At 41.0% G+C, this 21,836-nt stretch overlaps 1 protein-coding gene across 5 annotated transcripts; it reads right to left on the bottom strand.

Moving 5' to 3' along the window:
* Positions 1–260: 260 nt before the first annotated feature.
* edil3b (EGF-like repeats and discoidin I-like domains 3b) lies at positions 261–21,116 on the bottom strand. Of its 5 annotated transcripts, none has more exons than XM_048258656.1 (11): positions 20,874–21,116; positions 16,603–16,680; positions 15,432–15,461; positions 13,434–13,562; positions 9,933–10,046; positions 8,409–8,590; positions 7,245–7,400; positions 6,555–6,699; positions 6,268–6,452; positions 5,017–5,172; positions 261–2,139 (listed from the first exon to the last, which is right to left on the bottom strand). In XM_048258656.1, exons 1-11 carry the CDS (start codon positions 20,965–20,967, stop codon positions 1,987–1,989), a joined length of 1,422 nt encoding a protein of 473 aa, XP_048114613.1. In that variant the 5' UTR covers positions 20,968–21,116; the 3' UTR covers positions 261–1,986. The 5 variants fall into 5 exon arrangements, with proteins under 5 accessions (XP_048114613.1, XP_048114612.1, XP_048114614.1 ...); XM_048258655.1 differs by having other exon boundaries at positions 16,603–16,683; positions 20,874–21,115; XM_048258657.1 differs by lacking the exon at positions 16,603–16,680 and having other exon boundaries at positions 20,874–21,115.
* Between the last annotated feature and the right edge of the window lie 720 nt (positions 21,117–21,836).

Genomic DNA, 21,836 nt, shown 5'->3' with positions numbered 1-21,836 from the left:
TAATCAGATCTAGTAAGAATTAGACCATTTGCTAAATTACTTTTGTAATTTAATTCTGGTGACTGTTGACAGTATCCTATATTGCTTCAGTATTAGGCTCAGCTGGGTTCTTCATTGAAACAAAATATTAACATCACAAAGACGGTATTGCATATCAAATTCATATTTCAAAATGATGAGCAATGCACATTGTCAGACAGCTGTCAACTTGATGAACAAAATTGATTAATAAAAATGATGAACACGACAGTCCAGGGTCATGACCTTAGATGAATTGCTTTTAATTTTCAGCTGTTCTAAGCTTAAATTTTGTACTTTACATAAGAGACAACAGAGGAAAACATTTTCACAGTAATTTATTTGCTTAGGAAATGGAATTTACTACTGCGGTAATAAATGTTTAAGTGTAAGATACTCGTCAGAGTGTCCAATCCAGCTTCAATTTCTTCTGATTGACACAAATTATCTCATATAGATACTGCAGATTCTGGTATCAAAAGACAAGAAAACTTACAAAAAACAAACAGCTTCCTCTGGGAGTTATCTGCTAAGCAAGTCTTCATCCAGTTCCCAACTAATCCATTTAAAATGTAGCTAAATATGTTCTAATGAGATTTAGAAGGAAAAAAAAGTTGACAGCTTTAAGTCAGAGATACCTCAATGTGGTGAAAAATTATTAGATAATATTCTGCACCCAAAAGACAGACCTTAGACCATGCAGTACATTGCCACCACAGATCAGGTTCCTTAAAACTATAGTTTTAGGTTGTATGGCTTTTGAGCCCCAGTTCTTAAGGTATTGAGCTCCCCAGGATACCCCATTTATCACTGAACCCAGGTTCCAATAGACAAAAAAACAAACATCAAATGCACATGACAATGAAGCTACAAGGCAGCAGAAACATATATCTGAGCAGATTTTACAATGCTTGTATTGCCAAGCAAGGAACTTATAACATGTTTGATTGAATTTAGAATTAAAACATGTATCAGTAGATTCAGTACACTATACTGTTGATATTGATAATAAAATACATTGAATCTATCAATAAGATTCATCTTTTGAAAAAGAGCAACGGAATACATCAAAAAAGCAAATATATATTGATTTATCTACTGGTCAATATGTAAAACACCCACAAAAGAGATGAAATCGGTTAACTATTGATTGACCTGAGTTATAGAAATTGAGTGAAAATAATGATGCAAAAAAAAAAAGAAAAAGCCAGTAGGACATTTCAAGACCTCAACAGTCAAGAGACACATCAAGACCTCAACAGTGGCATCATTACACCCACATTTACAGATCAAGACCTCAACAGTGGCATCATTACACACACATTTGGATAATTTGATCCAGCTGAGATGGGAGAAATACATCCCTTCCTCTGTTTGGCATTATGATTTGCAATGCAGTTAGGAACATGTTACATTTTCAGTCTTCTTACTTCAGTCAATCAACTCAATGCAGCATTGCAAATATACAGTTTATTTTTCAAGATTGCATATTAAAACAAAATACTGATTTCTTTTAACCAATTAACCTATAAGCTCCAAAAACAGTATACAAAATACTGATAACTAATGATATACTGAAATGCATGTTTTCAAACTTAAGTGTAGTATTTCCATTGATTAATCTATGACACAGTAGCATGGTGTCACACCATCACTGCCTGACAATGCTTTCCTTTAACAATGAATTAGTTGACAACAAGAGACAAAAAGACCTCACAAGGAAATGACATCCTTGTGAACACAACAGTGATTGTATCAGTAAAAGACAAATCACTCAACAGTCTCACACCATCAAAGACTTTCAAAACATCCATAGAAAACCTGGAGCATACGCTCTAATTACATTACATAAGAAAGGAACAAACAAGACATCACATTTGAATATAATGTCTGAACAGACAACCACAGAAGAACCATGTGTACAAGGGTTTTTTTCACAGTCTCTAGGTGAAGAATGACAGCAGCTCACTACTCTTCTTCCTCTGTGCAACCAAGCAGTTCCGTCCGTAGTGCAATTCGACCGTACCATGACCACGGAATAATCCTGATGAACCTGGCATAGATGGGCGGGTCTATCGCATTCTTTCTGTGTGTTTCATTGTCAAAGTTACCTTGGAAAATCTGTTGAGGACACACAGATACAAAACAACAAGTCAACAACAACAGCTGAATTTTGATGTAGCAATGTAGAATTTGACTGCAGGTAGGTCTACATCATTTCTATATTATTTAAAGTAGACAATGCCTTTCTATATTGCAAATATATTTGTTTACAGTGTGCAAATCAGTGGAAGTTTAAGCAAATCTCTACATCTTCAATACACAAAAAAAAAACAGGAAAATCACAGACTCTCTCAACACACTCTCTAATGAACTCACTCTCAACACACAAACATATTATAATGTATCCATCTATACTGCCAAGTAATGTCCTGTGAGATTCCCTTGTCATCCACATGATGGTGTTTCCAGTGTGAAAGTCATTTAAAGTCAGGTGAGCTTATTGCTCTGTGCCTTATCAGAGCTGCCAGGTCTCATTATAGAGGATGGTGGACTTATATTGATGGGCCGTCTCTCATTTGAGTGAGTGTGCATGTCTCTGTATGTGTGTGTGTGTGTGTGTGTGTGTGTGTGTGTGTGTGTGTGATTTGCAAAGTTGTGTATGTTTGTGTGCTCATACAAAATAGAGTGGGCGTTTGACTTTGAGACCATCTGGGTGTGAATGTGTATGCATTTAACTGTTTGAGAATGTGTGTGAGTGTGTGTGTGTGTGTGTGTGGTGGTGGTGGTGGGCGTGGCTGTGGTAGTTGGCTTGAGAGGCAATGGTGGTGGTGGTTCGAGAGAGAATTTTGGGGGGGTCATCACGAGTGGACAAGGACACCGGGATCACACGTTTCCCTGGGAGTCCAAGCGAAGGCGCTGACCTTCATCAGCATGCCACAGACAGACCAGCCCGCCAGCTCTCCCACAGCTGGGAGACGGAGCACACGCACGCCGTGCGGCACACTTAATAAAGAGCCCTGGGCCTAGTTAAGAGGTCACCCTGCATGGAAATGAGCCACCACAATGCAATTATATCTCCACTTTCCTCTCTTCTCTTTCTCAAAAAACCCTTTCCCAAGGTTGGAAGGACAAGAGAAGTTTAATTCATGTTTACTACTTATGATAGAATAATTATTAAAAATATGATTTTACTGTAGGGTAGATTTTAATTTAGATAGGGCATTAAAAAGAGGATTACTTGTCACATTCGGTACAAACTGCTTTGTTGCAAATTACTTGTTGTACATTACAATAATGTCAATTCCAACAATCCAGTATGCAAAATTCCTACATTCATTCGTTTGATAGTGTGATAGGATACAAACAAATTGGAAGCACTATTGGAAGAGTGTTTCATACAAACTGTTTAACTAAACTGTGGGAAGTATAAAATGTCCTTGAGGTTTCTCTGAAATATCAATATTTTTTGTGTTCTGGTACTTTCACTTTCCAAAAGGTTACACTCACAAAGCCAGCTTTTGTTTACATTCAAGGCAAGCCAAAAGCGCTTTGAAATTTTCACAGCTGCCACTGACAAACAAATAGAAAATACAAAAAAAACAATACTAACACAAACACACCATCCAATAAAACAGGTCCATCGCCTGCAGATGTAGATCTGCTAAATACGAATGGGAAAGTGAGGCACTACATTTCACACAAACTGTACATCAATAACAGGACACAAAATCACTGCAGATCCACAGAGAGGACTATTAGCTTCTAGCACTAAACAACAAGGGAGCAGAGGACTCCTTTAAAGGGGATTCATTAAAGGCACCATGCTTATCTTTTGATGACAGGTCACCATTATCAACTCCCAAACATCACCTTGAAACATCTTTGGAATTCAATAGGTCGGAAACATGACAGTTCAATCAATATATAAATGTCTCTGTCTCCATGGCAACGGCGCTGCTCTTTGCTAGTTAGAGTATATGCTCAGTCTTGAAATCCCTGGACATGTGCAGTATTAATGATGGATGATGTTTCAAACATGCAAATATATACAGAGGAGTATAATCTCATAGAAAAGATATGCTTGGTAACCTTCATGAATACTACAGTCCCATTCGCAATGAGCAGTTATACAATATCACTGAAAAATACAAAGCAGATGGTGGTGCCTTTGAGATATTAATGATAAACCTTTCTGTGCCTTCTAGTCTAGAACGTGATAGAAAAATGAATAGATGCTCTAATTAAACCTGAAGCACACCTTTTTTAAAATAGCAAATAGACATGATGGTGTGTTGAGGGAATCTTAATGAATATTTCAATAGAGAAAAGGTGTGCCCTGCACATTCGCTTCCACACAGTTAAGAGTACAAAACAGGGTTTCTGCCCTCTGCAAAATAGCTGAAGACCACACTTTCAAGGTGTGGCCAGAAGCGCGAGGAGAAATCTCCAGTTTTCCGCAGGCACAAGTCACGCTTGACTGCTGTTTCTGGTGAAGCGTTTCTCTGATAAGCTTTTGTCACATCAGCTTATACTTGTGTGTGCAGGCCTGCTGCCAGAGAAGAGGAAGAACAGAAGTGATAACTTCCTGGCAAAGGTGGAGAGAGAAAAGGGCCTGTCAAAAAAAGTGCTGACGGGCATAAATATTCTTTAAAGCAGCTGATCTCACCTCCTCGCTGGTGATGATGCGGGGAGGTGTGCTGTATTTATGGTGCGTCTAAAAATTCTGAATTTAATTCTTCACTTCATTGCACCTCTTCTCGTTTGTCCGATCGGCAGGGCACAGAGATTTGCTGCGCGATGGAAAGATTCATTTTTCCCTGTCAGACGACTAAGAGCAACACTTAACTGAAACAGTCCTATGCCTTTTAATTAGCGATGCTAAAAGTGATATGCACCCACCCAAAAGTAAGCGACGTACGCCTGATAAATGGGACAGGAGGGAGAAAGAATAGACTCATTTGAGAATGTGTTGTGAGAGCTACTGGAAGACATTACCTTGTCCTTTTGTTGCGACTCATCCTGGTATACTATCCATTTCTCACCATCACTGCTGAAAGCCAACTTGTAGGAGCCAACAAACTGCACATGGCCAAAATACTTGGAACCTTGGGTGATGATGCCGGTCACTTTGGTGGGGAGCAGCATGTCCACCTGATGGAAATGGCGAAGCTTTAGACAAGGTCCATCTACTACTCCATTTACATGCATACAACTACAGTCTGAAGCGGAAAGAGGAAATCATTTATACTGCTGATTTCTTGGATGTGTTCTGCATTTATATCAACAGTGCATAAATGCAGAACACATCTAAGAAATCTTCAATTAAAGTCATGCTTCGAATAAAAAAGGATAAGTTTCAAATGACTATCATTAGACAGAGTATGTGAAGATCAGTAGCAAAAACAACAAAGACGTGTTGTTGAATGTGCCAGAGCGGAGGGAGGGGGACTGGTGATCTAAGGACATGGAGGAAATTAGGGATGAGAAAAAGCAATGTGAGGCCCCTAAGTAGATTTGCGCTTCAGTGGTTTATTTTTGTACACATGTAGATGTGTGAATAATTGTGGCTTGGGGATTGTTATTCAATTGGCTTTTCGAAGAATTTTCAGGATTGTATCCAAGTGAAACGCTTCATGTTTATGAACATTAGAACGAGGGAATAGCAGTTACAATGACGATGATTAATGTTTAGCGGGTCTGCGATTCTAAGCAACAGGTGATGTTTTATAACAACATGCCCCGTGTTTCAAAGGGAACTGCCTCATTAGTGAAAGCCTATTAAAAGCTACTTTTGCTAGGTTTGCTTGTTGACTGAAAATGCCTCACTCACTATGCCATTTAATGGGTTCGGAAAATGGTACGTATCACTCGGCATTTCATATAATGGGCAAATGGATGGTCAGAATGGATGCCTGCTGAGCATGTCTCCTTTGTGATAATCTTTTCTGTGATTCCACATGTGATAAAACCATCTCTATATTAGTTACTGTGTAGCTGGGCAAGGTTAAATGGACAGCTGTGGTTGCTGAGGGAAAGCTGAGGGAGCTGTATTGCTCATTTCTTCCCCCTTATAAGGACTTCTCCCTCACTGTTCTTATATTCATACTAGGGCCTTCGTTGTCTCAAGTCATTCAATTAAATTCACTGAAATCAACTGTTAGAAAGACAGGCTATGCCAATATCATTTATTGATTACATGTTTCTACATCTATATACAAAACATTCGTTATAGGACATATTGCTTACTTGTAGCCATTGTGACTGGTCATTGGCTGCAGATGCCCAGGCGTTAACCTTGCCCGGTTTGTCCAAGCGGGCCTTTCCTGGGGCCCAGGAGAACGCGTCCATGTTCAGCGTCTGAAAGCTACTGGACGAGCTGATCTGGAAATCTTGGATGTGTCCTGTCTTCATCCCCATTGGCTCAGAACATCCTTTGTCATTACAATAAGAAGACAATGGAATTGTTAAGCGCTCTATCTATTGTCTCTTGCTGTCAAAGGGGGTCCTAGATGGAGGAGGCGTTTGTGACTGACCTGTGAGTTCGCAGCCCAGCAGCTCTATGCGAAGGGTGCAATGTCCTCTGCAGACTTGTGGGTAAATGCGGATAAATTGTGCTTCAATTGGTGGTGTGAAGGAGTTGGCGGAAGGGGTGTTATTATCCACGTTTCCTAAGAATTCCTTGGGTTTGGGGTGGGGGTGGGGGAGGGGAGATGAATATGTTATGAACACATGACTTCGTAAACCAAACTATGATGGCAACAATAGTGTAGTCAACAACATAGCATTACACACATTTTGCATGACAACAACAACCTGCTATAGCTATGCTAATTCAGTAAAATGTTCTACTCATCAAAACAACAACATGAAAATAAAATTCAACATCAGCAATTTTCACCTACTGAGCATGTACTATATGTCATTGACATACAAAATAGGTGATATCTCATAATAATTGGCCAAGAATTAAATGTTCCATCCTATGTCACTTCTAACTACACTGACAGTGAGGTGACAGGTCAACAATTATCACATCTTATACATGCAAATCTCTAAATGAAGCCATTATGTGCACTATAATGGAGGTGAATGGACAAGAGGAGTGCTTCACTTTCCGTATCAAAACGTTCCTGTACAAAATGTTCTGAGCAAGCAGGACTTCAGAGAGGGAAATGCTCTTTAGAGGAATAACAATGTCCTCCTTAAGGGACACAGGAGCTCACCATGTCCTGACGCGTTCCCCTGTCAATATACATGCTCCACCTCTCTCCATCCTGACTGAAAGCCACTCTGTAGGACTTGACATACTCCGGCTTGCCCATCCTCTTGGCCCCTTGTGTTATCACACCTGTGATCCTCATCCTCCGCAGCAGATTGACCTAAACACAGATAGGAGACAACTGATAAATGATGACTGACCGATGCAATCTGATATGAAAGTACAGGATGACCCTTAATAAGTTACAGCACGATGTACGTTTTCCTGTTAATGCCAGTTAATGTAGTACATACTGTGCAGTGCATTACATAAAAACACATGTGAATCCCCATGACTAAACCTGATAGCCGGCCATTAAGTCCACTTTGACATACCGCTGTACATCCCCTGTCACAAAGCCAGCTAGCCCTCAAAGCAAGCTCAGAGCAACACACCCAGGTAAACAACACTGACACTGGTGGTTTTGTGTCTGTAGCTCACGGCTTTGGATAAACGCTGGCCAATTTGCTCATTACATGTGCTAAGGACATCAGTGTGCCGCCACAGTGTTCGCTCTGTGTTTGCTAATCAGATTTCGCCCAAAGCAACCTTTACACCGTCCTAAACAAGGCCAAGCTTTGATGCTATTTATGATCAAAATAGAAACCACTGACACATGGAGATGGTTTGCCACATTGCAACTTTTCTGAGAAAAAAAAGAAACTGATATATTGGTGTTTTTAGCACATGGAACTCTAATGTCATTACAAACCTATAAAGTTGTCTTAGAAATGTGACAAACTGATAGGAAAGATTTACAATCTGACTCTCATGAAGACTTATGAATGGTTAGAGAGTAGCCGGAACCACTTCAAGCCTTGTAATGTCTAATGACCACAATGCGTCTATGCACTAAGCGCATTCAAATATGCACAGCAAATCTATGCTGACTTCTACAAAAGCAGGTATCTTTTGAAAAGAGCACCTTACCATAATTTCCCAACTATTAGCCGCAGCTTATACATTGATTTTGCAAAATTTCTTCAGCTATGAGGTTAATACACGAGGTCAGTTAATATGGCATTAATATGTTTTTTTTTCTTTTAACTTGCATGAAACACAGTCCCGCGGCTTATACACAATGCGGCTAATACACAGGAAATTACTGTATTGGTCCAAGCGACCTTACCTGAATCCACGGCCAGCGGTCGTTCTCAGCAGCAGTCCAGGCGTTGACTAGGCCCTTCCTGTTGAGGCGGGCAAAGTAAGGGTACCACTTCTGCATGCCAAGCACGGCTCGTTGGGTAGATGAAGCGGTTATCTGCTGGTTTGAGATGATGCCTCCCTCCATTCCCAAAGGTCCAGAGCATTCTAGGTGAGACCAACACACGCCCATGCACACACGCGCACAAATACCATACATGAGCACAGCAGGATGAGGAGTGGGGGTAAAAGAAGAAATAAAAACAGAAAAAACAAATATATACATTTGTATGGATAAGGATCTTTGCTAAAATAGAAAAGAGATATTACAAAGAGACTGGAATACAGGAGGGGGGGGTATCAGCATTGATACAATAAATTATCTCTGTGTACCACAGCATGGCTTGGCCTTGACTGGTGAGAGATCGTCGATTCTGCTGTCAATCGTCCCAGTCACTGATAACGTATCGGCCTCTGATTTGCAGTCTTTTGCCAACTTGCCCTCGTCCATCGTATCAGGATAACCTGACTGGTTGAGGCCTGCATCCTTGCTCTCGTCTATGAAGGATGTATCCCTGCTGCGGCTGTACAGCGACAGATCTGCATCCCTGCTTTCGTTCCTCGAAAAGGCGTCCCTGCTAGTGATCGACACGCCATCTTCACTCGTGCGCGTATCCTTCCGTTTGGTCACCTCAATGTCGTTTGTCCAGATGCCACTCAGATCGGGGTCTGTTTGCACGGCCTTTTCGTGGTCAGTCGTGGAGTTTTGGACATCTCCATTGTCCAGGCACAGAGACGTCTGGGACTTGGAGGGGAAGAGGACCTTCAGGCTCGCTCTCAGGGAGCTTCGGCTCCCCTGCTTGGACAGCATCGCAACACCACTCCCTGGCCAGGTTGGCAACTTTAAATACCTTCCTCAGAAAAACATGTAACCGAAAGAGCATGCCTCCAATCTGGGGGCTAATTCAATTGCAAGCCTGTGGATGTGTTGCAGCTTGCACCATCCTATTTTTTCCCCCTTGCAAATTATCCCCAAGAAATGTTACTGCAGTAAAGACACGGTCTGTTATGTCTGTAAGAACACATTTCTAAAATCTTCAAAGTGGAATTGGCTTTAAAGCGCACTCTATGGAAAATGTGATATATGGTGAAGACACATTCCACTGGTTTAACGGGAGAATTAAATATTTCAAGTAATTTAGAGGACACGACTCAGCAATCAGATGTTCCGTACTGAACCGTGTTGATGTTTTGCATGGTTTCACCAGAAAAGCTCGCCGACTAGCTGACTGCAGCTTTTCCTGAGTCACGCAGCCAGTGAACAGTGACATCTCTCTGACAGTCTCCTTTTTTTACAAAGCTTTTCTCTGCTGCATAAGTCATGTCTTTGCGATGGGAAGAAGATGAAATGGCCTTTCAAGTGATTCAGAAGGCAATAAATGGCATAAAAAGTAAGAGATCTCTGTTTGAAAGAGGTATTAAATTAGTCTATTTTAGATACAGTACTTACTGTACTGACAGTTCCTGCCCATGAATTTTCCTGGGCATTCACAGGTATAGTTGGCCTCCAAATCTGTGCAGATGCCTCCATTTTTGCAAGGGTTTTTTGCACACTCATTTACATCTGCAAAAAAAGATGACCACATTTAAATATACACAAGATACACTTTATATGAACTGTACTGAAGAACTGACTTCTGGCCTCACAAAAGCACAGATGATTTTGCCAAAATTTGGCCGTTTACACTCAAACTCTCCCTCCCAGAAATGATCACATCTCTGTAGTCTAGCAGAGCCACACCAGGTTGCCAATTACAGCGAAAGAGTCAAAATGAAAGCTGCAGTCGTAACAGACACGGAAACAGCAGTCTGCAAGCTCCACACAGACACATCATGACATTTTATTTACCCCAAACCAGCCAATTAACAGCCACACTCGGCACGATTCAAAGAGAATATGGATTCTTCTTTTCTTTCTGGTCCTCTGCAACATAGTAACTGGCAATCCCCTGCCGCTCAGCTTTTTGTTGCGTCTATATGTTTCTGTCGTCGCCCAAAACGGTGTCAGTTTGGCCTCATTTGTCTCTGTCGGAGAGAAGGAGAGAAACAGACCTGTGGCTCGGAGGGGGGTCCTCGGTAGACAGCTGTCATGTGTGATTCATGAGGATGCTTATGGTGTGCAGAGCGTACTCTGTCCCGCAGGTCCGGCCTGGACAACTAACGCTTGACTTCAGCAGCAGGAACGCTTTAAAGCATATCCATTCACAGCCATCGGGGCTGTTCGGAGGACCCTGCCTGGGTGTGTGGGGAAGCCACGAGCTGCAGCTCTCGGCTTAGTGAGGTTTTTTTGTGTGGTGAAAAACACCAGAGACTTGTTATGGAGGACGACTCGTGTGGGCACTCATGCAGAAATCACCAGGCTCTGTGGTGGCAAAGTTTTCTTCTCTCCACCGAGCCCACACTGTGAGCCGCTGCTGCCTAGAATCTTCCACAACAGACCCCCAACCCCCATGGGAGACCCCACGCTGTGACATGCCACTGGAGGGCAACAGAAGCTGCCATGGCAGGACGATAACACAGATTCATGTGCTGGACTCAGCTTTTCTTCAGCAATGCAAGCATCAACTGCCCAAGGCATGGGCATGTATGGATATTGTTTTAGAACCCCTTCATATATCATGATTAAATACATAAATGCTCAGATAGTTTAATATCAGATAATGGCACATAAAACATGTTTTGAATCCTACATAAAGATTAGTAAAAGACTAAAACAAAACATCAATATGAGTAAAGTAATGGATGTGGAAAAGAGATACCTTAATGTATTTTGTAACAATCCCACTGGCATTGACAATGTGCCAATATGCTACCGTTACATCAGATATTTGAGGTAGCATTCTTATTGGCATCTTTGCGGTGAGACCAAAGTCAGAGTAATGGATTGACTAATGGACATCTTAATGGATTAATCAAAGGCTTTGCCAGACAGAATTATTAGTCCTTGTGTGTGGTGGTTTTATTCATCACTATCCCACTAAAGTTCAATATTTCACACCCTCAAGGCTTAGTCAAATTAAATTTGTTATTCCAAAAAACATTCATCAAACTGTGATCGGTGTGAATATACCTACATACAGGTCTACCAGCTGTATCCAAGCAACAGGATTTAGCGACTCTAGAGAGATATCAATGTGGAATGCAATGCAACAAGTCCTTTTTCTCTAGTAAATATTTGCCAGCTGCATAAGTAGCTACGGATCCAGCTAACCAAATAGAGCTGGAGAATAATACGCCCTGTAGTAGTCCCTTATTTATTGATGACAGCACTGAAAACCAAATGTTTGTCAGTCACTGAGCATATTTCTGCAATGCTCGCATACTCAATAGCTGACATTTTCACAAGGTTTTTTACATTGGAAAACAATATCTTCCTTGCACAGTACCCAATGATATCACATATTTAGAAAGACATATTAAGAAATGTGATATTTACAGAGATGAGAAGTACATTTAAACATTTCTTTTTCTTTTCTTTGTTTATAGCTTCTTCTTTCTTCCGCTAGAACAAAAAGGAAAGAAAAACACAAAAACCTGTTGTGTTGAACAGGCGGCTGGTTACTGCTCTCATTACCAAAAAGGTCAGGTGCAGAACAGCTATGCCTGACTGTCTGAAACTGATTACCTTCTGGAGGTCGGTCTCTGCTACAGCCTTACAAGGCTGATCTGAGCGTGCAAACATAATTGCGTTACTCCATGGAGGAAGAACCACACATTTCCATGAAACCCCCCTCCGGAGCGCTCTCCAGGAAACATCTACCTGCTGCGGGCGTATAATTCACGTATGTATTACCTTCCCTGATGGATGGCGAGCGAGATAATCATAGCCACATGTCAGGAGAGATATAGACACAACATCTCTCTCTTTTTGCTGCCGTCGTATACGCCAGCCTGTAATGCAATAGAAGCCATGCCACCAGGAGCTCTCCGAGCGAAGCCATTAAGATGGCTCCACGACCTCCATCCACAGCCATGGGTATGTAGTTGCAGAGATGAATGACTTCAGTGTTTGCCCTGCACAGCGGGACCCGCTGTATGGAGCGCAGCTCATCATAATGGCTAATCCACCAGACAGAGGTTCCCTAGGCCATCAGGCTGTAGGGAGAGGATCTTCATTAGGCCGGTATCGCTTGCCATGAATCGGGATGAAACAACTCAATTAAAGCGTCACTCCTGGCCTCGATTCACTGTGTTTCTGCTAGCTGCTGGTCAATCTGTTACACAGTTGGCCTCGGAGGACTTTGCTTTAGCGATTGTGGCATCTTTGCATGAAATATAGACCATGGCAAGCAGCAGGCAGAGGGAACGAAGAAAATTAAGGTCACCGATGCAAGTGTTAACCGTGGGCCTCATTGGAGCTCTGGATAGAAGTGGCATACTTTCCTTGACGGGGAGATGCATGCATAATGCATACCATGTGAGATATGTCTCTATTCTGGAGAAAGGGAGCAATAAAAGGCCTCTTGGAAAGGCAACCCCAGAAGAGTACTCAGCTCTCCAGTATGTTAACAACCCTAGAATCCTAGTCCTAGAATTATGCTTATTATTTTTTGCATGCTTGATAGGATAACACTGAACCTGATTGAAGAACCTTGATTTTCCAGAAACAAGTCCTTTTTTTGAGCCAAAAGCAAGTCAAGTGGGAGCTGGTCTTATCTAGGAATCATCCAAGATGTTTGTGCTGCTATCACATGAAGTGGACTGAAGACTTTCATCATTTTGTCTTTGACTACAGAGGGATGATGGACTGTGAACAACTGATTTTATCCTCATTAGTTTGTTAGCACTGAGAACATAGGGCAGGACCAAAAGAAGAGCAGGAACTAACAGCATAAGTGATTAAACAACAGCAGTTGAATACCAGAAAAATATAAATGCAAAAATAGAACCAACACAAAGGTAACACAGGGGAGATACATGTATTCTTAGTCCAGATATTCACAAGACTTACTGTGTTGACAGTGGAGTCCATTGAAGCCAGGAGGACATTTGCACAGATATCCACCAAAGGAGTCTCCCCTTTGCTTCTCATTGGTCTCACAAACTCCTCCACTGTGACAAGGGTTTGGATGGCAAGATCCTACACAGGAGAAATAAATGTTCTATCACATCACTGAATTCTAGTGTACACAAGCTGCACACTGAAGGTTTAAAACACTGAGAGAAATATCTGCTGAAATGAAGTAAGCTACTGAGCAAGGCTGAATCAGTTTCACAGGAGTGATTAATGGTGAACTGCCAGACCGCCTTGGACTCTGCCATTATTCTTCAAACAAATGAGGCCTAGGATTTAGAAAATCCTGCCCGTTAGGGGAAGAATTACTGTTACGGCCAGTTAATGAGTATTCGTGCATTTATTTACCCAAATAAATACTCTGTGAGAGATAAGGAAAGAAAAATCCTGTGAAAGAAACAATAGCTAACTCTTTGGGCAAGAGCCTCACAATTAGGAACAATTACAATGACCACATCAAAGCACAGTATACAAAGAGGTCAGTGTGGGTCATTGGCATTCATCATTTTCTTTGTGAAGCTTTACAATACTTAAGGGGCACCAACAGCCATGACACTAATGAGTCTTCTTAACTTCAGTGCACATATGCGATATAGCCAGGGGTGAAAGTAAGCCGGTACTGGCCGGTACGGAGTACCACTAAAATATTTGGAGAGGGTACGCCATACCGGAAAGAAAACTATACTGTCTCTGAAAAATATTGCACTTTCAGCATGACAACACAACTGCTAATGTCAAATTACCAGAAGCAACACGTTTCCCCCAAAATATATTTCATATACATCGTTCTGAACTGTATCTGAATTGTGTCTAAACCTCCCGCAGCTGGACAGACAACGAAAGCAAGCTATAGCGTGACTGCATAGTAGCCTACAGTAATTGCGCCAACGTGCACTGGTAAAGTGTTTTAGCAGACGGACGTTTCTTGGAAAGTCTCCCAAATAAAAAAAACATACAGGCTAAAGAAAAATATGTTGATGTTTCAATAGCCTATTCTGGTTTTATGTAGTGTTTTGCTGGAGAGACAAGAGACAGACAGTGCGTTAATGGCTTTAACCAGATCTTATGCGCAGCAATAATGAAAGTGTTTTAGCGGACAGAAGTATGTTGCAGTCTCCCAAATAAAAAGGCATGACTCAAAGAAACGTGTTTCATGATGTATACAGTAGCCTATATAAAAAAAAAATTAGAAGTGGGAGCGAGCAGAGTAACTAGGCTAAATAAATAAATAAATGTTGAAATTAAGTGTTTGCAATTTATTCATAATCAAAAACAGATACAGGTGGGTTAAAGAGTGATACTAGAGTGATAAGAAGTCCTAGTGAATGCTTGATAAGTAGACTATAATACAGTAAATAAATAAATAATTAGGCTAAGTGAAATTTTCGGCGCGCGCATTATAACTCTATATCATAGTACCACCAAGAAATAAAAACTACTTTCACCCCTGGATATAGCACACTGCCTTTGGTCAACACAACTGTCAGCTAGCTTCTATTTTCAGATAACCCTTTAGCTATTGCCTTTCATTGTACAGTCTAAAGAAAAGCACAGGACAGACGGTTGCTGCACTTCAGGAATGTTGTTTTCCTGCTGTATAGTCTGCCTGTGCCTTTGACAGCCCTAGCACAGACTTCTCTTACAGAAACCTTCAGGTATACTGCATGATTCAATATGAAGACTGAGCAGATTTGTATCAGATGCATATAGCAGGGGTGGTAAAGTAATTTACTCAGAACTGATGTGCTGTCGATCATAACTCATGTTCATAGGTTATGAAGTTGTCAGTTGTATAGTTAATGCTGTTTTGAGTATTAAAATGCCCAGAGCAAAACCATGTATCAAAATCACAGTTATGCTCTGTGTGGAGACATTTGCAAACAGAACTGAAATGAGGAAAAAATGGGCTGGGAATGAAATGGATGGTAAACACACCTCCTCCAGTTGGTTCCTCCCAGTCTGAAGCTGCGAGGAAGAGAATGCGACCTAGCTGTTAAAGACCGTTAAACACAAGCATCTGACTTACAATCTCTATACTCATGTGTTTCTATCTATATCATTACAGTTCAGACACATTAACGCATCAAATTCATGTATGCATAAACATGCATTTGTATTCTCTGGATGTAATGTGAAGATAATGGTGCTGCCACGATTAGTCGACTTAGTCAACGTAATCGACCATGAAAATTAGTCGACGGCAATTTTTTTAGTCAACGAGTCATTATACTTTTGACTGCCTATTTATTTTTGGTTTCCCATCTCAAATGGCTCACTGTAATGTTATTAACTCTTGAGAAGTACAATGACTATCTTGGGATGCTAAACAGGCAACTTACTTGGCAGTCATGTTTTAAAGCCCGCCATGCACGCAAGTGTAAACGCAAGCTGCATATAGCTGCATGACTGCCTGCTTTCAGAGCGATTCAGGCAGAGCTAAGTGGGGGCAGCTAAGCTAAGCGTAGTAGGCTAGTAGGCTAGACTCTGACTAATGTTGTATTGTGGAAATTGCAATTAATGAAATGAAGACTGTCTCACGTTGACAACGCAACAACATTCACAGAACACGCGTAGCACAAGCATATGTAGGTGTAAGGTGTATAAGTAAGGGGATACATGTCAATAACACAGCATGGTGAATTATGTCCATAGTGTCCACTACAGTGTCCACAAAACTTTACTAAAACTATACTATAGCCTAATGTGTCAACTACAGTGTACTATAGCCTAATGTGTTCACTACAGTGTACTATAGCCTAATGTGTCCACTACAGTGTATACTTACACTTAGATTGCTAATACATTGAGGAAAACATTTTTTTTTTTTAGTCGTTTAGGTTAGTCGACTAATCGAAAAAAATTAGTCATAAGAAAATGAGTCGTTAGTGGCAGCACTAGAAGATAACTCCTGTAGCATTGTATGATTATTTGTATGGTACAGCCCACAATAAAAAAAAAACATAACCAGGAAGCTCAAGGAAATGACCAAGCCAAACATGTTGCTGCAACTGGCTTTAACAACCCTGTGTTTAATCTTGGCAATAGCTCACACAGTAAACACCTCCGCCTGTCAAGCTGTCTGTATAGGTGGTGAGCTCATACTCACATGTCAAATCGACCTCGTCTGACAGCGAACTGAAACAGTCTTCCCCATTTTCACACAGAGCAGGCTCACACACATTCCCTGCTGAAGAGGACAGGAGGGGAGAATGAATCTGCTTATCACAAAGGGGACACTTGCCACACCACAGCCCCTGAAGCAGACAAATGAAAGATGCCGTACTGCTCATTAAATCACCTGCAGCCGAGATTAAGTCAATCGCCATGAAACATGGCCTGGATTTTGCAAGATATCTTACCAAAGTCATCTTAGAAATCCAACATACAGTATATGTGTGATGTGTTCTTTGTTTTAACTTTTTATCTATGTAAATAAACTAGAGACTGTGCTCTAAATCAGTTTCAGGCTTGTCTGCATGTCCTTATGTGCTTCTATCTTCTCCAGGGTTTACATCTCTATCTATGCAGGGTGACATTTCCAGATTTGTTTCCCTGTAGAACCACTGGCCTCCTCGTGCAGCCAAACACCCGCTGAGGGACTGCGCTCACACTACAAAGCTGATGCGCCTCAGAACTTAAAAGACCTCTATCCTCTCATTGCACTGTTTTGAAATCCTCAAAAAATCTGAGTGTCGAGGTCATGCAAAAAATGTGCTCTCTTTTGGGAGTGCAGGATAGGAACCGGCAAAGAAGATGTATTCTTTTTAGCAAGACGAAGGTAAAAAGTCCACTGCGACCCAAGGGAGGTGGAACTCAATGCACATTTGCATGTCACAAAGACAGAGGCAAAGCTCCTTGCCACCCGCGTTGAGCTGAGTTTGTGTTATCATGTGGAGGATAGTCACTGTCTCACTGAAATACTCCCTGTTGCCATGCAGACATGCACGAGAATTACTTGGAATGCATCAACATTACTAATGATGAAGGCGTCTGCATTCAATTATTGAATCAAACTGTTTTGGGCTAAAAACGGCCTACGTGGCAGCCTGATTTCACTTCAGTCAGATAGATAAAAAAGTAAAAAAGTGCCTTCCTGTGTGGAAAAACTTTAGTTTGAGTCATCTTCAGAGGTGTGACGGTAGGGGTATCTTGAGGTAAAATGGCTAAAGAGACTCCTTTGAGCCACTCTGTTTTTTTTTTTTTATTACAGATGCCACAGAAGGTAAAAATGTAATAATGCTTGAACTGAATTACCATGCACACGTGGGACTGTGGCCAATCTTTTCACTTTTAATCTCCTTCCAGAGGTGCTTAATCCCAATATTTAATTACATATTATACTGTATCAAAAAAGTTGGGACATTGTTTGAAGTGTGAATAAATACACAAGGATCATCTACAAATCTCATAAACCTATATATAGTTGCAAAAAGGATACAATATATTGAATGCTGAAACTGACCAATTTGATTATTTCATGGAAAATATTTGCTCATTTTGAATTTGATGCCAGCAACACATCTCAATAAAGATGGGATAGGTCCAACAAAAGGCTGGAAATGTTGTGTGATGCAAAATAAAAAACAAGGACGAACATTTCACAGCTAATTAGGTTAACTGTCTCCACGATTGGGTGTAAAAAAAGCATCCCTGAGAGGCAGTCTCCCAGATGTAAAGATGCTGAGGTATTCATCACTTCTGTGACAATTCTGTGTGGGCAAATAATGCATCAGTACAACAATAATGCTCCTCAACGTGAAATTCCGAAGAATTGGGAGATTTTATCATCTATAGTACATAACATCATTAGAACATTTAGAGAAATCTTTGTAAAGATAGGAGAGGGCTGAAAAACAATACTAGATGGTTTGGGGTCTCAGATGGTACTGTATTAAAAACAGACCTGTTTCTGTAAAGAAAAGCATTGTATGGGCTCAGGCTCTAATGGCTCTGATAACCATTGTTGACAACACACCACAGTTTGATCCTCCTTCCACATGTACAAGCTACAGTAAACCTCTACCATGCAAAGATGAAATCATACAGAAATGCCTCCGTCTTATCTGGGCCTGAGCTCATTTAAGATGGACTGAGGCAAAATGAAGAACTGCACTCAAAATGTACCATTCTTTTTGGAAATCACTCTGCATCCTCTGGGCTAAAGAGAAGAGGAACCATCCAACTTGCTTTTAGTGCACAGTTCAAAAGTGAGCAACCATCATGTTATAGGGGTGCATTAGTGCCTAGTGCATGATGGTCAGCTTGCACATCTGGAAAGGCACAATTAATGCTGAATGATGTATAGGTTTTGAGCTACATATGCTGCTTTCCAGACAACGACATTTTCAGAGAAGACCTTGAAACCAATCTGCATTCTACATATATTACAACAGTATGGGTCCATACAAGCAGCCTGGAAAAATCCAAACTCATTTACGAAGTGAACAGAGTCTGGTGACTCATGATTGGGATTTGTTTCCAACACTTGTATTGCGATGGGCACTAACTTTGAAATCGCTGGTCCAGCCTTACCAATCACATTGATCCATTTTTTGATGTTTACAGGTGTTGCTGCTTCCGTTTATCACAATAAGTTTCGGTTTCGTCTGCCTGTCTCGTCGTTGACTGGCCTGACATGTTTCTTGTCTGAGAGAAACGGTTATGATGGTGTTCCAGACTAGATCTCCCTGAAGGAAGATCTGAGGCCAGGCTACCTAAGAGTCCAGGTGCTAAAATGGCCTATCTACAGTCCCGATCAGTCACATTAAGTGCATCATGGAATGAAAAAGTGAAGAAACCTGACTGTCAAGCAGCTGAAGTCGAATATCTTCTGAGTTCCCATTTCACTGTTGTTAAAGGTGCAGTCAGCGACTGTGCATGGTGTTATGTTTGTTTAAGTTTCTATGGTGGGAAAACAGGCCCTTATCCCAACTCTTTTGAGAAGTGTTGCTGGCATCAAATTCAAAATGAAAATATATCTTCTTAAAAACAATAACATTTGTATTTCATCAATTGATATATTGTCTTTGCACTATTCTCAGTTAAATACATGGTTTACATCACTGTTTTTATCTACATTTTACACAACATCCATTTCTTGGGGTTGTGTATCAAAACATGCAGCAATGCGCAGATCTAGTTGAACATAATCTAACGTAATCTACTTTTGCACAATGCAAACACTCCTTGTGTTAAACGTACACAGTGTACACAGTGAACGGCATGAGAGTGAACCTGCAAGTTAGGCCTATGCAGGTTGAAACAGCATGTTTGTTGTCATCCAGTTTCAAGATAAAAGTAAAAGCAATGCATGATAGCAGACAGTGACCTCTCTTGCCACAAACACCTCAGCACTAAAACAATGAAACATATGGTTCAGATAGAATGCCGAATTCCCATCTCAGCTTTTTCAACATTGGCATTACATTTAGGCTACTCAAATTCCTCATAGCCTACTGTTAGGCATTTCTAGCCTGCAGCTTACACAATGCTCCTGGCACTTGGATTTTAAACAGTAGCCTAACATTAACCTACGGCGGCGTTATCTAAAGCGTCTATTGAAGGCTCGTGTGTAAACCTAATCAATAGCCTAGATCGAAAGTTCAAAGGACGAATGCCCTCTCAAATTAGACATGTGTGTCCCTCCCTGGCGAAAGAGTGTTGAGGACAATATTCACTGGCAAAGTAGCCTAGTCTCACCCTTCAGTGCTTTAACACTCACAAAATAAACTGAGGCAAACTCAGTTAAGAATAGTCTTGGCAACACTCCCTAAAATCAAGAATATAGCCTAGCCTACTCTGCGGCGGTGTACGCTACCACTACAAGCCGCGCACATTCAGCTGTGGGCAATTTCTGCGATTTCCCGGTGGTGCTGAGGCTGAGTTTGACCTCAACTCCGCTCCACCATTAGACAAAGAAATGTTGATGAACTCTTCGAACAAAGAAATGTGGTCTTCCAGTCTCAAACATGCAAACAATCAATGCTGAGACCAAAAAAGGCTCACCTTTACTTAAGCCATAGCTTTCATTTCTGTCCAGTAACACTCTCGTTAATAGTTAATGAAGGATGGACAGAACAACATAAGGCGCCAAATAGGCTAATGCTGAAAATATGCAGACTAGCTTCCCTTTTTTCCAACGACATGCAGATGGGCTACGTCGTCTTCATTTTAGAGGCGCAAAAAGTGTCAGAACTTAAGCTACTACCACGTGTGTTTTTGTTTAATTGTTTTAAGAACATTGCAATGGACTTCTGAAAGTCTGAGTAGCCTAGATGTAGATTGCATTGAGAAGCAGGTTAAGGTAAAGCACTTAGAATATCACCGGCTAGCTAAATAGGCTATATAACATCTCAAAAATGTTCACAATACACTCACCATTTTTCGGATGTGGGACAATCTCGCCAATGCAAAGAAACACTAAAAATAAAGGTAACAAGTCGCACACACTTCGCCCTATCATTTTGATCATAGACTAATAAATCCCCCTAACGATACGATTTCGTCACTCGAATGATGTTCCTAGAAGTTTTCCGTCGCTTGCAGGTGCAGTATCCTATGTTATAGAGGAGATGCTGCTAGATCCGCCTCTCATCTTACTGCAGTGTGGTTGGTGCACAGGACAGAGGACACGCGTCTTTGGATTGTTCTAAATCAGATGCGCGGACCAAAGCAGGCTATGGCAAATCAAAAGTGCATCCGACCAAGCCGGCAAGATGAGGCTAAACACAGTCGTTTTTTAATCATTCGTCATCATTAGGCCTATAATGGTTATAACATCATCATACTGTACACCACTCTGGACAAAGCTTTTTTAAAGCAAGTTGTGTTATTTTCAACACATTGTATAACCAATTTTTTTTTTTTTAAACTATGTTGTCCCTATCTGGACACAGAGATGTGTTAAAAACAACTCAAATTGTGTTGTTTTCAGCACTCGGTTTAAGAGTGTATTGTGACAACCTTTTCAAACAGTTCACAGGAAATACCTGATCCATGTATTGTTTGGCAATTTGCTGCATGTAGGCTCATTTGTTTTCAGTCCAACAGACCTACAAGGTGAAGACATTGTAAAGGCTTCTGCTACATTGCAGGTCAGTGTGTTTCATTAGGCTTGGTGTGTTCACAGTTGTAGGGTACCATATGCAAGTGAGTTCATGTGTTGCAAAATTTCTAAATGCCCTTTCACATAGGTCAGTGCCAGTGCCAGTTGATCTTTGTGTCTGCTCATTAACTCCAGATTGATGTGAAATTACAATGTTGATTTTATTAACTCTTTGTTTTAAAAGGATCCATGTATTACCCTGATCGGCACGCAAATATTGAACTGTCTCTACATGT

This window comes from Alosa alosa, chromosome 12 (assembly GCF_017589495.1).
Source record: "Alosa alosa isolate M-15738 ecotype Scorff River chromosome 12, AALO_Geno_1.1, whole genome shotgun sequence".
NCBI classification, from domain to species: domain Eukaryota; kingdom Metazoa; phylum Chordata; class Actinopteri; order Clupeiformes; family Clupeidae; genus Alosa; species Alosa alosa.
Note: the sequence above shows the minus strand (reverse complement) of the source record. Positions and strands in the feature narration are given on the sequence as shown.

What these genes read in the sequence shown, in the direction of transcription:
- edil3b (XM_048258654.1), bottom strand. Translation starts at nt 9,293, where the DNA reads ATGCTGTCCAAGCAGGGGAGCCGAAGCTCCCTGAGAGCGAGCCTGAAG. An exon ending in CAAGGCCAAGCCATGCTGTG is followed by an intron (nt 8,591 to 8,815) that starts GTACACAGAGAT and finishes GGTCTCACCTAG; the next exon opens with AATGCTCTGGACCTTTGGGA. An exon ending in GCTGGGCTGCGAACTCACAG is followed by an intron (nt 6,453 to 6,554) that starts GTCAGTCACAAA and finishes GTAATGACAAAG; the next exon opens with GATGTTCTGAGCCAATGGGG.